This window comes from Misgurnus anguillicaudatus, chromosome 7 (genome assembly GCF_027580225.2).
Source record: "Misgurnus anguillicaudatus chromosome 7, ASM2758022v2, whole genome shotgun sequence".
Taxonomy (NCBI): Eukaryota; Metazoa; Chordata; class Actinopteri; order Cypriniformes; family Cobitidae; genus Misgurnus; species Misgurnus anguillicaudatus.
Genome location: NC_073343.2, coordinates 2,238,067 through 2,254,173, shown reverse-complemented (window position 1 = coordinate 2,254,173; position 16,107 = coordinate 2,238,067). Strand labels below are relative to the sequence as shown.

General features: G+C 32.4%; 1 protein-coding gene across 1 annotated transcript in view; it reads left to right on the top strand.

Moving 5' to 3' along the window:
- The window catches only part of LOC129417551 (uncharacterized), a 28,337-nt gene extending 12,747 nt beyond the window's left edge, over nt 1-15,590 (top strand). The window contains exons 46-83 of the mRNA XM_073870023.1: nt 74-130; nt 563-607; nt 723-770; nt 856-903; nt 1,021-1,068; nt 1,167-1,214; nt 1,319-1,366; nt 1,473-1,520; nt 1,653-1,700; nt 1,797-1,844; nt 1,976-2,023; nt 2,163-2,210; nt 2,318-2,362; nt 2,752-2,799; nt 2,921-2,968; nt 3,067-3,102; nt 4,093-4,140; nt 5,359-5,406; nt 5,540-5,587; nt 5,704-5,751; nt 5,842-5,889; nt 6,197-6,244; nt 6,391-6,438; nt 6,541-6,588; nt 6,688-6,735; nt 6,856-6,903; nt 6,992-7,039; nt 7,150-7,197; nt 7,473-7,631; nt 7,710-7,772; nt 8,574-8,621; nt 9,387-9,428; nt 10,597-10,635; nt 10,785-10,829; nt 11,016-11,042; nt 11,216-11,260; nt 11,400-11,444; nt 13,291-15,590. Coding sequence (XP_073726124.1) covers nt 74-130; nt 563-607; nt 723-770; nt 856-903; nt 1,021-1,068; nt 1,167-1,214; nt 1,319-1,366; nt 1,473-1,520; nt 1,653-1,700; nt 1,797-1,844; nt 1,976-2,023; nt 2,163-2,210; nt 2,318-2,362; nt 2,752-2,799; nt 2,921-2,968; nt 3,067-3,102; nt 4,093-4,140; nt 5,359-5,406; nt 5,540-5,587; nt 5,704-5,751; nt 5,842-5,889; nt 6,197-6,244; nt 6,391-6,438; nt 6,541-6,588; nt 6,688-6,735; nt 6,856-6,903; nt 6,992-7,039; nt 7,150-7,197; nt 7,473-7,631; nt 7,710-7,772; nt 8,574-8,621; nt 9,387-9,428; nt 10,597-10,635; nt 10,785-10,829; nt 11,016-11,042; nt 11,216-11,260; nt 11,400-11,444; nt 13,291-13,391 — 1,949 coding nt within the window. The 3' untranslated portion in view covers nt 13,392-15,590. The remainder of the gene's footprint in view (nt 1-73; nt 131-562; nt 608-722; nt 771-855; nt 904-1,020; nt 1,069-1,166; nt 1,215-1,318; nt 1,367-1,472; nt 1,521-1,652; nt 1,701-1,796; nt 1,845-1,975; nt 2,024-2,162; nt 2,211-2,317; nt 2,363-2,751; nt 2,800-2,920; nt 2,969-3,066; nt 3,103-4,092; nt 4,141-5,358; nt 5,407-5,539; nt 5,588-5,703; nt 5,752-5,841; nt 5,890-6,196; nt 6,245-6,390; nt 6,439-6,540; nt 6,589-6,687; nt 6,736-6,855; nt 6,904-6,991; nt 7,040-7,149; nt 7,198-7,472; nt 7,632-7,709; nt 7,773-8,573; nt 8,622-9,386; nt 9,429-10,596; nt 10,636-10,784; nt 10,830-11,015; nt 11,043-11,215; nt 11,261-11,399; nt 11,445-13,290) is intronic.
- Nucleotides 15,591-16,107: the final 517 nt, after the last annotated feature.

The following is a 16,107-nucleotide window of genomic DNA, read 5'->3' as shown; positions in this document are numbered from 1 at the left end:
TTGATGAAGTCATCCTGCGGGTTGTTTTTGACTTTGATAATTATTGATCACTTGAAACAATACTCTTTGATAGAGCCTGATGTTCCTAAAGAAAAGACGACCAAACCAACACCAGAACCTCCAAAAAAAGGTATTAATACATCCACCTTATCCACCATCCAGCTCATTTGTGTAAGACTTTCGGTGACCCACTACAGCTGGTAGTCAGCATATTGCAAGTGACATGAGTGTGTCGTTTTGACAGGGTAGTTAATATTTATTATGGAATACAGAAAGACATAATTTGTGTATTAAGGGGTTGCAGTAAATTGACCCCAATCCACGCAATAGATCCACAGATCCATCCAGTAAAATCTTTCATAGCAACTATGAGTGAACAATAAAGAAAATAATTGTTCAAAATCTTTTTTATGTCGAAATGCCTGACAGATTGCCGTTTCAATAGTATTATATTTCTTGGAAGCTGTGCCAACTTTTTTGAATCTTTTAAAATTTGCTTGCCATTTTTTAATACAAGAATCTCATATATTTACATATTTTTATATTTTCTAACCCCTCTTAGTTGAGGTTCCAAAAGAAAAGGCAAAAGCAGCCCCTAAGGAGAAAGGTATTATCTAGTTGGCTGTTTCATATTTCATAGGATATCAATACTTCAACAGTTCTGACTATCATTTAATATTTTGCACAATGTTTGACAAATTTTGCTTTTAAATTTTCTATAGAACCTGAGATAACCAAAGAAAAGGCCAAGCCAGAAGCACCAAAGAAAGGTACTTACATTTTTAATTGCAAATTACATGCAGGATTATTAATGTAAACCTAATGTTGTATTGTTTAATATTGTCATCATTTTAGAGGCTGAATCCATCAAAGAAAAAGCTAAACCGGCTCCTAAGATTAAAGGTTTGAGTTACAATTACTTAAGCTTGACATGTTAAAGTGAATATTTCATTCCCATAAATTTGATGCTACAGTAAATATTATACAATCTCTTAATATTTGTCATCATTGCCATTTCAGAGGCTGATGTCATTAAGGAGAAAGTTAAACCAGCTTCTGTGAAGAAAGGTATAGATAAAAACCCAACAGAAGAGTCTTATTACCCCTCCAAAAATGTAAGAATATGCCTTCTATCTTCAAACCTTGAAATATTATTATCATTTTAGAGCCAGAAATCATTAAGGAGAAAGTTAAATCAGCTCCTGTGAAGAAAGGTAAGAATATAAATCCAATACAAGAGTCTTATTATTACCCAAAATATGTAAGAATGTGCCTTGTATATACTATCTCTTAACGTATGAATATTATTATAATTCAGAGCCAGAAGTCATTAAGGAGAAAGTTAAACCAGCTCCTGTGAAGAAAGGTATAGATATAAATCTAAGTAAAGAGTCTGTTTATTACACCAAAAAATGTAAGAATATGCCTTCCATACTCTCTATTTAAACTTTTAAATATTATTATCATTTCAGAGGCAGAAGTCCTTAAGGAAAAAGCTAAACCTGCCCCTGAAAAGAAAGGTTTGAGTTTCCATTATTTTATCCTCACCTTTGCATTCAATCCCACTTAAGATCGAGTTAACATTGAGCTGAACAAATGCTAAAGAAAACCCTTTAAAATCTTTGAATATTTTGACCTCATTGTGATTTCAGAGGCTAAAGACATTAAGGACAAAGTTAAAGCAGCTTCTGTAAAGAAAGGTATGAATGTCAATATAATTGTTCTGCATGTAATGTACAATTGTTTTCCACTATTTTAGTATTTCTCATATGATAATAATGATATTAATATTTTAGAAGTTGAAGCTATCAAGGAGAAAACTAAACCAGTTCCTGAAAAGAAAGGTTTGAGTTACAATTTTCACTTTATGTTTCCTTTTATCCCTAAACATGGTTTTTCTACCTAAGTTAAAGTAATGCAGCAGAATATTTTTTTTTATTTTCTTTGACATTATTTTCAACTTGATGCTGTTTAGAGACTAAAGTGATCAAGGAGAAAGTCAAAGCAGCTCCCGTGAAGAAAGGTATTAATGTCAATAAAGTCACATATACTGTATATAATGTTGATATATACTGTAATTAAAATTATAATTTAAAAAAATGTATGAAGTAAAATTATGTAATATTATAAAATGATTAAAAAAAGAAATATTTGTTTTGTAGAGCCTGAAGTTACCAAAGAGAAAGAAAAAGCAGCACCTACGAAGAAAGGTTTGGTTAAACATGAATTTTAACAGTATGCAAAGAAAAGTTATTTTTAATCTCTAAATAAGTTTTAAATTATACAATTTGTCTAACTACTTTTATCATCATTGTAGAGGTTGTCATCAAGAAGAAAGTTAAAGCAGCTCCTGTAAAGAAAGGTATGAATGTCAATAAAATCATCCTGCATATCCTGTGAACTTGTTTTACATGATTAAGATTTATTGCACTGTTTTACAGCAACAGTTCTCAAAGAAAAGGCACCTGAACCAAAACCAGAACCTGTGAAGAAAGGTATTAATGTACAGTATATACACTGCAGCCTGTTGTTTAACCACCTGAGTATTTATAATTTTATATTATGTTAAACAATGTGTTATAATTCCTATAAATATATTCAATATTTCAGAGGCTGAAGTGATCAAGGAGAAAGTTAAACCAGTCCCTGAGATAAAAGGTTTGATTAACTTAATTTATAGCAAAATTATACTCATATTATGCTCAACAATGTATACATCACGTAAATGTTTTTTACATTTCAACATTTCAGAGGCTGAAGTGATCAAGGAAAAAGTTAAACCAGTCCCTGAGAAGAAAGGTTTGCTTTACTATGTTTTTACTTCATTCAAAGTAGAATGTAATGTTACAGTTTATTTTAATATCTTAATAATTTATTTTACTTTCTATAAATGTTTTTTTTTGTATTTTTACCATTTTAGAGGCTGAAGTGATCAAGGAGAAAGTTAAACCAGCCACAGAGAAGAAAGGTTTTAATTACTGTTTTTACTAAGTTTTTACTTCATTTATAGCAGGATATAATATTATATTTAACAATGTACTGTATTCTATTTTCTCCGAATTTTAGAGGCTAAAGTGATCAAGGAGAAAGTGAAAATTAAAGGTTTGATTTACTATGTTTTAAAGTGTTTTAGCTAATTGTAACATACTGTAATGCTTAACATTGTATTCTACTTCAAATTCTTTAAATAATACTTTACAATAAGGTTGTATTTGTTAAGAATTAGTTAAGGCATTAGCTAACATTCACTAACACTAAACCATACTTCTACAGCATTTAATAACTAATGTTAAAAGGTACCCCACCAGTTATAAAAACATGTATGTTTTAATAGATTAACACTGGGATTGGCAATATGAATGTGGAAAAAAAACACTACAAATGTTTTAAAATAATTTTAAACTTGAAAAATATTTTAACGGAGGCTGCCATCACTATACGTGACGGCAAATAGTTGCAATAAAGCCCTTTCTTTTAATGCTACAGCCAGGTAAACGTGATGAACAAGTCTTCAACCAGTAGATTGTAAAATGATGTGAAACGGAATATGAGAGTTATAAATGCACACAGACAGCAGGTGGCGATATTTGGTTTGAATTTCATTTAAAAATACAGCAACTGGTCATCTGTTCAGCCCTTTAACAGAAAGTAACATAAATGAAGCATACTATTACACGTCATCAATTTCAGAACGCCAAACATAATGGTAGCCTTCATATGTTAAAATGAGTATTACATGTTGGGTTTTTGAAGTAATGAAAATTTTAATCTGCTTATATCAATGAATTTTATTAGTTGAAGGCAAATATAAAGTATTAAAGCATACAAGTCTTCATAGTAAGGGGACCTTTTAACAAATTAACAAACAACCTTATTGTAAAGTGTAACAAATCTTTTTATATTTTCACCATTTCAGAGGCTGAAGTGATCAAGGAGAAAGTTAAACCAGCCCCTCAAAAGAAAGGTTTGATTTACTGTGTTTTACTGCATTTTTTACTTCATTTATAGCAAAATGTAATATTATGCTAAACCATGTATAGCATAATAGTAAACAATGTCTTATTTCTATAAAAAAAAAATTCACCATTTCAGAGGCTGAAGTGATCAAGGAGAAAGTGAAACCAGCCCCTCAGAAGAAAGGTTTGATTTACTGTGTTTTATTGCGTTTTTTACTTCATTTATAGCAAAATGTAATATTACGCTAAACAATGTATAGCATAATAGTAAACAATGTCTTCTTTCTATCAATTTTTTTATATTTTCACCATTTCAGAGGCTGAAGTGATCAAGGAGAAAGTGAAACCAGCCCCTCAGAAGAAAGGTTTGATTTACTGTGTTTTACTGTGTTTTTTACTTAATTTATAGCAAAATGTAATATTACGCTAAACAATGTATAGCATAATAGTAAACAATGTCTTCTTTCTATCAATTCTTTTATATTTTCACCATTTCAGAGGCTGAAGTGATCAAGGAGAAAGTGAAACCAGCCCCTCAGAAGAAAGGTTTGATTTACTGTGTTTTACTGCATTTTTTACTTCATTTATAGCAAAATGTAATATTACGCTAAACAATGTATAGCATAATAGTAAACAATGTCTTCTTTCTATCAATTCTTTTATATTTTCACAATTTCAGAGGCTGAAGTGATCAAGGAGAAAGTGAAACCAGCCCCTCAGAAGAAAGGTTTGATTTACTGTGTTTTACTGTGTTTTTTACTTAATTTATAGCTAAATGTAATATTACGCTAAACAATGTATAGCATAATAGTAAACAATGTCTTCTTTCTATCAATTTTTTTATATTTTCACCATTTCAGAGGCTGAAGTGATCAAGGAGAAAGTGAAACCAGCCCCTCAGAAGAAAGGTTTGATTTACTGTGTTTTACTGTGTTTTTTACTTAATTTATAGCTAAATGTAATATTACGCTAAACAATGTATAGCATAATAGTAAACAATGTCTTCTTTCTATCAATTCTTTTATATTTTCACCATTTCAGAGGCTGAAGTGATCAAGGAGAAAGTGAAACCAGCCCCTCAGAAGAAAGGTTTGATTTACTGTGTTTTACTGCATTTTTACTTCATTTATAGCAAAATGTAATATTACGCTAAACAATGTATAGCATAATAGTAAACAATGTCTTCTTTCTATCAATTTTTTTTATATTTTCACCATTTCAGAGGCTGAAGTGATCAAGGAGAAAGTGAAACCAGCCCCTCAGAAGAAAGGTTTGATTTACTGTGTTTTACTGTGTTTTTTACTTCATTTATAGCAAAATGTAATATTACGCTAAACAATATAGCATAATAGTAAACAATGTCGTCTTTCTATCATCTTTTTTTATATTTTCACCATTTCAGAGGCTGAAGTGATCAAGGAGAAACTGAAACCAGCCCCTCAGAAGAAAGGTTTGATTTACTGTGTTTTACTGCATTTTTTACTTCATTTATAGCAAAATGTAATATTACGCTAAACAATGTATAGCATAATAGTAAACAATGTCTTCTCTCTATCACATTTTTTATATTTTTATAATTTTAGAGGCTAAAGTGATCAAGGAGAAAGTGAAACCAGCTCCTGAGAAGAAAGGTTTGATTTACGGTGTCTTACTGTGTTTTTTTTTTTTTTGCTTCATTCATAGCAGATTGTAATATTATACTTAACAGTGTATTCCACTTCAAATTTTTATCTGTTCACCATTTTAGAGGCTGAAGTGAGCAAGGAGAAAGTAAAACCAGCCCCTGAGAAGAAAGGTTTGATTTACTGTGTTTTTTACCTTATTTATAGCAAAATTATACTCAATATTATTCTCACTATTATATTCTTCATTAATTGTTTTTAAGAGGCTAAAGTGATCAAGGAAAAAGTTAAACCAGCCCCTGAGAAGAAAGGTTTGATTTACTGTGTTTTTTACCTCATTTATAGCAAAATTATATTAATATATTCTCTATATTCTTTATTAATTATTTAATAAATAATTAATAATTACTTATATAATTAATATTTTTTATATTATTTCAGAGGCTAAAGTGATAAAGGAAAAAGTTAAACCAGCTCCTAAAATTAAAGGTTTGGTGTACTATTTTTTACTGTGTTATTTTCTTTATTTATAGCTACTAAATTGTACTAAACAATGTATAACATACTAGTAAACAAAGTCTACTTTTTATCAAAATTTGAATATTTTTACTCTTTCAGAGGCTAAAGTGATCAAGGAGAAAGTAAAACCAGCACCTAAAATTAAAGGTTTGATTTACTGTGTTTTACTGCATTTTATTTTACTTAATTTATAGCTAAATATAATATTGTACTAAACAATGCATATAGCATAATAGTAGACAATGTGTACAACATTGTCTTTCTACAAATTTTGAAAATGTCTACTATTTCAGAGGCTGAAGTCATCAAGGAGAAAGTTAAACCAGCCCCTCAAATTAAAGGTTTGATTTACTGTCCAAAAATAATATTTTGCTTATTTATAGCACAATATTATTCTCACTGTATTCTTCATTTAATTTTATTTAAAATGATCTATATTAAAGAGGCTAAGGTGATCAAGGAAAAGGTTAAACCAGCCCCTGAGAAGAAAGGTTTGATTTACTGTGTTTATAGTAAAATTATACTCACATTAATATTATACTCGACAATGTATACTTCAAATAAATGTTTTTATATTTTCAATATTTTAGAGGCTGAAGTGATCAAGGAGAAAGTTAAACCAGCCCCTGAGAAGAAAGGTTTAATTTACCGTGTTTTACTGCTTTTTTTAATTTATAGCTAAATGTAATATTATGCTAAACAATATTTACTTTCTTAGTAGTAACTTTGTAAATGTTTGAATACTTTCACTATTTCAGTGGCTGAAGTGATCAAGGAGAAAGTAAAACCAGCCCCTGAAATTAAAGGTATGATTTACTGTTTTTATACTTTATACATAACTAAATGTACTTTATTCTATTTTCTCTAAATATTTTCACATTTTCAATATTTCAGAGGTTAAAGTGATCAAGGAAAAGGTTAAAGCAGCCCCTGAGAAGAAAGGTAAAAGTCATTGTATCATCATGTGCCTTTCTGTGTTAAAGATCAGAGCCCAGACACATGATGCCATAAAAGTTTTTTCTTTAATCATTTTAACATCATTTGCTTTTCAGAGGCTCAAGTTATTAAGGACAAAGTTAAAGCGGCTCCTGTAAAGAAAGGTATGCATGTCAGTGACCTTATTCTATGTTTATTGTTACTGTGTAAAGTGTGACAAGATACTGCTTTATAGAGTCTGAGAAAAGCACCACAAACACCCAAAAGACATGGGATTTCCTCACAATGTCTTATTAAACACATTCAAAATCTTTAAGCCAAAATCTGTCAATCCAATAAATTTGTGAATGCTAAAATGTCAGTGCATTTGACAAGAGTTAACCAATGTGTCAATAGCACCAGAATCGTTGCAATTGTTATGGTTTCAAAACACTTTCAGATGATGTTGCATCTTTGGATTTGGAGCTCTTGAACGCCATCAACCAGAAACTGTCTCTTCTGGATTTACTGAGGCAAGACATTGGTGAAATGAAAAGTGACCTGGAGTCTACTCAAAATCAAATTCATCTTTTAAGAATGGACAACAGAACAATCAATGGTATTGTTTCCAAATTTTATACAGGCTGGATTAATTGTGTATAACTTACTGAATATTTGAATACTTTGTCTTTTACAGAGGCCGTCCTTGGAAAAGTAAAACCTGCAGTTTTTAAGGAAAAAGCTAAACCAGCTAAAAAAGGTATTTGTATAAATCTAAGTTATTGTATATTTACATGCAGGTTTGGTCACAATGGATAAATTAAGCTACAGCTGCACAGACACCACACTTTGCAGGTTTCATATAAAGTGAAAGCATCAGTCAAGTGAGCCTGCAATGAACCTTTAAAGGAACACACCCACATTTTGGGAATTTGGCTTGTTCGCAGTGTCCCTCAGAGTTAGATAGGTCCATGCACCCCTTTCTCATCTCTGTGCGTGCTGTTGCTCTGTCTGGCGCGGCCCCGCTAGCTTAGCACAAAGACTGGAAGTGAATGGCTCCAGCTAGCAAACTGCTCCCAATAAGTGACAAAATAACGCAAACATTTTTCTATTTGTGTGTTGTGATTTGTATTAGTCACAGCGAATAGCAAGGTCATATGAGACACAGCTATCTTTTAACCGTATACATACTAGGAACTACTGCGAGCAAATCACTCCGCCCAAGTAGCAGTGCTTCGCATTCTGAGACTATAGTTCTCAGTATATATACAGCCTTGTTATTTGTACACAGTGTGACTATGCAAGTCACAGCACGTGGATGGGAAAGTGTTTGCGTTGTTTTGTCACTTGTTGGGAGCAGTGTGCTAGCTGGAGCCGTTCACTGCCAGTCTTTCTGCTGGGCTGGGCTGGCGGGGGCTGCGTCGGATAGGGTTGCAGCGCGCACAGAGATGGGGGAGATATTTATGGACTTGTCTGGCTCTGGGGGATACGGTGAGTGAGGTTGATTCCCAAAAAGTGGGCGTGTTCCTTTAACATTAAGTGAAAGATTTTTCATTTACAGAACAAGAAGCGCTAAGGAACATTACAAAGACTGCACATCTTAAGAGAGGTAATGAATGGGTCTATGCATGTTTGTGTCAAACTGGTAGAGATGTATACAGACAGATTAAGGGGAATAATTCGTGGAAAATGTGTTTCTACCTGGTAATAAAAACAAATACAGATACTTTTTCAGATACACTGAATAAAAATCTCTGGTTGCACATGATTGAATTAAGTTTTCTTAAAATGTTTAAGTTGTTGGATCTACGTAATTTAGTTCAACATAATTAAATCAAGTTTTTTTTTAAATGAAAGTAATTTTAATTTATGTTAATTTCATTTTAAGAAAACCTTATTCAATCATGTGCAACCAATGTCCAGAAGTTTTTTTGCAGTGTATAAAATGAAAGGAAATGTTTGGTTTGGTTATAAACTATATTAGTCTGTTCTTAAAGGGTTAGGGTTAGCATGTTGTTACAAACCTGTATAAATTTCTTTGTTCTGATAAACATGAAGGAAGATATTTTTAGGAATGTTTGTAACCAAATCGTTCCTGAGCCCCATTCACTCCCATAGTATTATTTTTCCCACTATGGAAGTCAATGGGTCCTCTGATCGGGTTGGTTACAAACATTCCTCAAAATATCTTCCTCTGTGTTTATCAAAATAAAGAAATTAATACAAAATCTTAATTTTTGGGTGAACTATCCTTCGCTAATGTTGTAATGTTTATTCTGGAACTGCTGTTTGTTATATACTTTATATTAATTTACACTCATTTCTTTAACTTATGTTCCAAATGACTGCTGAAACTTTTATTTCCACAAGACAGAAGCCTTGAAAAACATCACTAAACCTGGACTTGCAAAGACAGGTATGTCTAAAATGATCTTAGCATGATCTTGGGTAAATATCACTTAAAATCAGGAGATGAGTTTTGCACAAGTTACATTTTAAAGTTTGTATAAATATTATTTTTTAATCATTTTAAACTTTTACTTAAATTAAAGGTTATTGTCTGTTATACAAGTTTATTACACGGCTCTCTGGAATGCTTGATTCTGATTGGTCAGTTGAGACATTTGCAGGTTCGTTCTTTTCAAATAATAACCGCTCCAAAGTAATAACGCATGGCCGGTACTACTTGTACGATTAAAATCGCTCCGCGCCAATAAAGACCAATAAAGATTACTGTTTGGCGCCATCTTGTGACAAACACTGGACAACCACAATTAAGAATGGAAAATTTTGACATTCATTTTAACATGTACGGAAAAAAACAAAACATTTAAACAGTGGATAGAACAACGAACAACGACAAGACACAGAGAGCTTACTGAGACTGAACTTGACAAAATAGAGCATGACAGCTACGAAGCCAACATACAAAAAAATACAGAATGGGCATTAAAACTTCTGAAAGACTGGATAAAAGAGAAAAAATGGAGACAGACAAGTATGAAGCAGAGGATCTTAATAAGGTATTACGATCATTTTATGCATCTGTGCAAGTTTCGCGGAAGGATAAAAATTTTAATTTAAAACAAATATGCCAATAAAATGTTTCAAATTCATATTCATGTCCGTTTTTTTCTTATGTGACAAGTAGCCGTGTAATAAGCAGGATAATGTAGAGGCAGCCAGTAGTTATCGGGAAATAAGCCCCGACAGTGTGATCAGGACCCGACGCGAAGCGTTATCCCTTACTTATTATTATTATATCATGATGCATATAAACAAGGTTTGGGCTACTTTTAAATTGATGCCGTGGGTTGATTAATGCATGATTATTTTATTTATGAAAACAGACTGTTTATTACTACTATTATACAGTGATTATTTTTTCAAGAAGAAATTGTGTGCAAGGCATAACAGTGACTGTAAAATTTGGTTTTTAGGTATTTGGAGTGGTATATGTTTAGTTTTGGTGTTTGTTCTAGGGTTATTGGGCTAGTTTTGAAACACAGACCTGGCAACCCTGCATGTTAATTTGAAAAGTAGTTTTTGTCTAAATATAAGATTAATGATCTTTTCCATTCTAGAAAAAGAGGTCAAGATCAGACCTGAGCCCAAACTGAAAGGTAAACTTCGTCTTTTTCAACTTCATAAATTTCTTTTTTTAAATATCATAATCTTGAATTTAATTTAGATGTTAAAATCACTATTATTGCTTTATGAATATGAATGCATGTTTAAGATCAGTGTTTGATAAGAAATCTCTTTCCTGTAGAAATTCCTCATGTAGAGGTTGAAGCAGAGAAACCTTTACATCAAGGTACTATAGCTGTACTTGTTGTGCACTTACTGTATATAGAATCTTTAGTAAGAGAGACTTAATTTTCCATTATGGCTCATATTTAACCCGATAGTAGATGAGGAGTATTAGAGCAATTTATAACAAGAATTCAGTTTCACACTTTTTAAAAATTTTACCATGCTTTTAATTTAACTTTTCTTTAAGAACCAGAGGTCAAAGAAACAGAATCAGGTATTTATTTCTGAAGGCATTCTGTATTTAAATCTAATCATGGGTAACATTTTTTCTTAGCCACTATAGGAAGTAATGCAAGTAAAGCAACAGCTGAATTTATTTTATTTAGCTTTTATTTCTTTACATAAATTCTTTAAATAACTTGTTTTGTGAATGTTTGGTTATTTAAGCCAAGCCAACTGAGAAAGAAGTTGCTGAAGACAAAGAAGTCAAAGGTAATTGATATAAAGTAATGTATAAACACGCATGTATGTTTTTGAACGAACTCCAGTAACAGGTTATAGAAGATTTGCTTTAGTTTTATGTGTGCATCCTTTTAATTGAGAATAACTTTATCTTCTGTTGGTATTAAAGGAAAAGAACCTGATGTCACCAGAGATACTCCAGAAATAGAGGAGGGTGAGTTCATACAATATTGGTACCAAATGTATACATTTCTGTACCTAGTGGTACCTTTTTAAAGGGTGCTGCCCCGTTGACAACTGGGGTACTTATTTTGGTCATTTTTTAAAAATAATGTACAGTAATTTTTAATTTATCTTGAGGATATAAGTCATTTTCATTTATTATATAGCCATTTGCAATTTTGAATGTCAGTGAATTTGGCAGACACTATTATCCAAAGCAAATTAAAAGAATACATTTGATCAGATTTTCCTGATAATTCAACACATGATTTTTAGCCCAGTCTCACGAAGTTTCGTTATATAGTCACGTGTTTTTTTTTGGTTCTTTTTTCGTGCTATTGTCGCGAGGTTTCGTGTTTTTTCGTGATCGTGTGACGAGTTCCTGTTTTCGTGTGATTGTCACGTATTGGTTGCTCGACTGTTTTGTCCTATTTTCTTGCCATTGTCGCTTCGGTTTAGGGTTAGATTTACATAAAATGACATCCCTAACCAAACCCAACTCTAACCCTAACGCCAGGTGACATATAAAAAAAGAAATCAGAAAAAATAGTAAAAATCAATATATAAAGTGACATTCTAATGCAAGCACCAAATCTAACCCTAAACCGAAGCGACAATGGTTTAAAAATAGGAAAAAACAGTCGAGTAACCAATACGTGATAATCACACGAAAACAGTCATTCGTTATACGATCACGAAAAAACACGAAGTTTCGTGATAATAGCACGAGAAAAGAATCAAAAAAATACGTGACTATATCACGAAACTTTGTGAGACTGGGTAGCTTTTAGCATTGCTAACAACATGCTCTACGACAGTGGTCTCCAACATGGTGCCCACCAAAAAAGCACATTTTATTAATAGTTTTATTTGTAATATTTATTTATTATATATTTTTATATTAGCTTGGCTGCTTTGATTTACTGTATGTTAAAGGAATAGTCTACTCATTTTCAATATTAAAATATGTTATTACCTTAACTAAGAATTGTTGATACATCCCTCTATCATCTGTGTGCGTGCACGTAAGCGCTGGAGCGCGCTGCGACGCTTCGATAGCATTTAGCTTAGCCCCATTCATTCAATGGTACCAATCAGAGATAAAGTTAGAAGTGACCAAACACATCATCACATTTAAAAGAGGAACTATATTTTATGCCGTAATAGCCCTTTTGGGAGTACTTCGACTCGCCTGAAAAGTCCATTCCCCTTCTCCCTCTCATAATGGGAGAGGGAGGGTGTTACTGCGCCGACTCGAAGTACTCCCAAAAGTGCTATTACGCCATAACATGTAGCTCCTCTTTTAAATCCGCTTAGAAAAGCGCTACGTTTTATTTTGTACCACCAAACTTGCTCGTATAACTACTCGTCTTAAATAAGAAAAACGTTGATGTGTTTGGTCACTTCTAACTTTATCTCTAAATGGTACCATTGAATGAATGGGGCTAAGCTAAATGCTATCGAAGCGTCGCAGCGTGCTCCAGCGCTTACATGCACACACACAGATGATAGAGGGATGTATCAACAGTTCTTAGTTAAGGTAATAACATATTTTAATATTGAAGATGAGTACACTATTCCTTTAACATTTTAAAGAATGATAAAACATATCATCAAGTAAAACAAAAAAGTTTTGAGTAGACTATATCAAAAAGTAGCCCTCCAGATTGTTTTATCCATTGTGGTAGCCCTTGCTTACAAAAAGGTTGGAGACCACAGCTCTACGAATTTAGCTACAGTAAGCCGAAGGTCAAATACCTAAATCATTTTATTCACATTTCCTTTGTGTGTGCTTTAATATTCCTGATCCGTCGCCTCTTATGTCTTTTCCACTGCAGAGGACATTCCCTACTTCCAGTGTTTTTTCGTGGATGAGGATGACACTCAATATCCATTCTTTCCCTTTCCACCTCCACTCTCAACAAACTTCGGAGTCTGAAGATGACGCAGCAAAGCCAGTGGAAAACCAAACCCGTGACGAATGAGATATCTGCTGCTCTGATGTGACATAGAGGTACACCGATGGTCCTCAAATACATAACACAAGGAGACCAAGAATTGTTAAGCTGGAAAACTTCGTTTTGTTGTCTTATTTGGGGTACAGATTATTTTGTTTTGGAGGGCGGAGGTTGCAAACACTTGCACTCGTAAAAACGTGTCATATTGTCTTAAGGCTGTCCATCTCATGAACTGGCCTTTTGTTGCCGTTCTTTTGAATAATAAATATCTATTTAAGCTTTATACAGTACATGTATATGACCAAGAAGGACTATAAGTACAGTTTACCTGAGACAGCACAAAGAGGAATTGATTAAACATCTTCCTTTGTAAAACAAATAAGTGTGTCGGGGAGTATTGCATTCAAGAGACTATACAATCTTATATCATCCATGACTTTACCTTTATTTCATAAGGTATATTTACCTCATTTTGATGGGGTGCTACATAAAAGCATTCCATTGTCATTTTTGTCAGAATGAGGTTTGAGAGTTGTTTGCTGTCATTGAGACGGTTCAACCGGAATAGACTTAACCAAGAACATACAGTAGTAGATCTGGTTAAATAACAAAGGATTCATTTCTATTTTTTTACTTTTACTGTTTACAGAACAGTTTACAGAGGTAAAAACCTTTACTGAGATTTAAAGGGTTTAGGACAGCAAGCCCACTACTTTTAATATTTGTCTTTGTTTATTAATATTGTTTGTTAAGCAGGATGCCGAACAATGTTATACATCTGTACGCTTTACAGTGGAATCACAAATAGGTTTTGTTAGTGCTCTCCATTAAAGGTGCAGTGTGTAATTTTTAGAAGGATCTTTTGACAGAAATGCAAAATAATATACAAAACTATATTATCAGGGGTGTATAAAGACCTTTCATAATGAACCGTTATGTTTTTATTACCTTAGAATGAGACATTTTTATCTACATACACAGAGGGTCCCCTTACATGGAAGTCGCCATTTTGAGCCGCCATTTTTCTACAGAAGCCCTTAACGGACAATTTTTTTTACTAAGTTGTCTCCAATGATGACATGATGTCCGGTGGCGGCTACTGTAGCTTCTCTATGTGTTTCAAAAGCGAGGGGTGAGCTGTGGACTTAGCAGTTGGTTGCAATTCGCAACCTCACCACTAGATGCCACTAAAATTTACACACTGCACCTTTAAAGACCACACTGAATTTTGTACAAAAATACATTTAAATATACCATGAAGTATTGTGCTGTTATGAACTGCACTACTGTGCTATTTTTACTACACAAGTGAGTATATTGTAAAAATATGGTTTTTACTTGTGGCATAAGATTTATATTTACAATTTCCACATGCGAGGTGTTAAAGGTTAATACCTGTAAAAACGTGGATGTGTTGTTACAGTATTTTATGGGTGAAAATACCCGATTTAAGACATTTATAAAATAATCTGTTGTCTTTTTCATTCTAAGACAATTTTGTGTAAGATGAAATGTTATTATTGTATGTAATGTGCTGGGATATTTCCCTACAGTGATTGTCAGCACTGCACATGCCGAATTCAATGCATCAGCTCATTAGTAGAGCTTTCCGTTACCTGAATTTAAGGTGAGACGTCTGCAATGTGGGGTGAGACGTCTACAACCGCTTAAAGGACCCTCAGAGGCCACTTTCTTTTTTGCAGTTCAGCATGCGACTCCATAGAGGATAAATTTATGTCTGTAAAAAGATGATGTTGTAATATAGCAGTATAAACTTGATAGTTATAAAAAATGCCTTTTGTTAAATGGACCTTTGACGTTTTGAGCTTCTCGTTGTGTATTCATGAAAGCTGAGCATGCTAATGTAAAATCTGTCCAACTCTACAAATTATTAATATAATTATTTAAAAACATTGGCATAGCATTAAATATTCTTTTTATAGCCTGTTCTTATAAATATTGCATGCATGAAGTGTGAGCTGTTGTTTAAGAAATGAATCAAAACCATACTGAGATTAAAAACCTAAAAATGTTTAAATTTTAGGAATGTGCTGAATTCTTCAAAAATGTGTTGTATAATGTTTTTATTTAATTTTTTTCCTTTGCATGGTGTTGCACTCAAATTTTATACATGCAAAGAAAATTTAATAGGCCAAGCTGTATTTTTATTTTATTTTAATGTCTATAAAAAAACTTAAATTGAGACTTGAGATTTTTAAAACATTTAAAACTGTCAAAAATTACCTTCTGATAAATGTACACAAACCAAAGTCTATCTGTTATTGAAGAGTTAAGAAAAGTAATAAATGTTTGCAGTTATCAAAGCATTAATGTTTGATTGTCTTTTATATTTACACAAAAATCTCTTTAATAACACATTGAATGTATAATAATACTGGTTTGAGCAACTAATCACTTATGCAGTTATCTACTTTCACCAGTAGGTGGCATTGTGATCTCGTCTAACCTTTATGTCCATATATAATCTATAGGCTAGTTAAATGCAAGCACTTTAATAAATCACTCAATTACTCATATAAATAATAGCATTTTAAAAATACACACTCCTGTAAAATAATTTCAGTATGTTTGTTGTCACAAAGATGAATGAATCGTATAAATCTTGCTATTTTAAATAAGATGATTAAAAAAGGTTAGAGAGAAATGATTGGGCACATAATCTATTTAATCTAAATG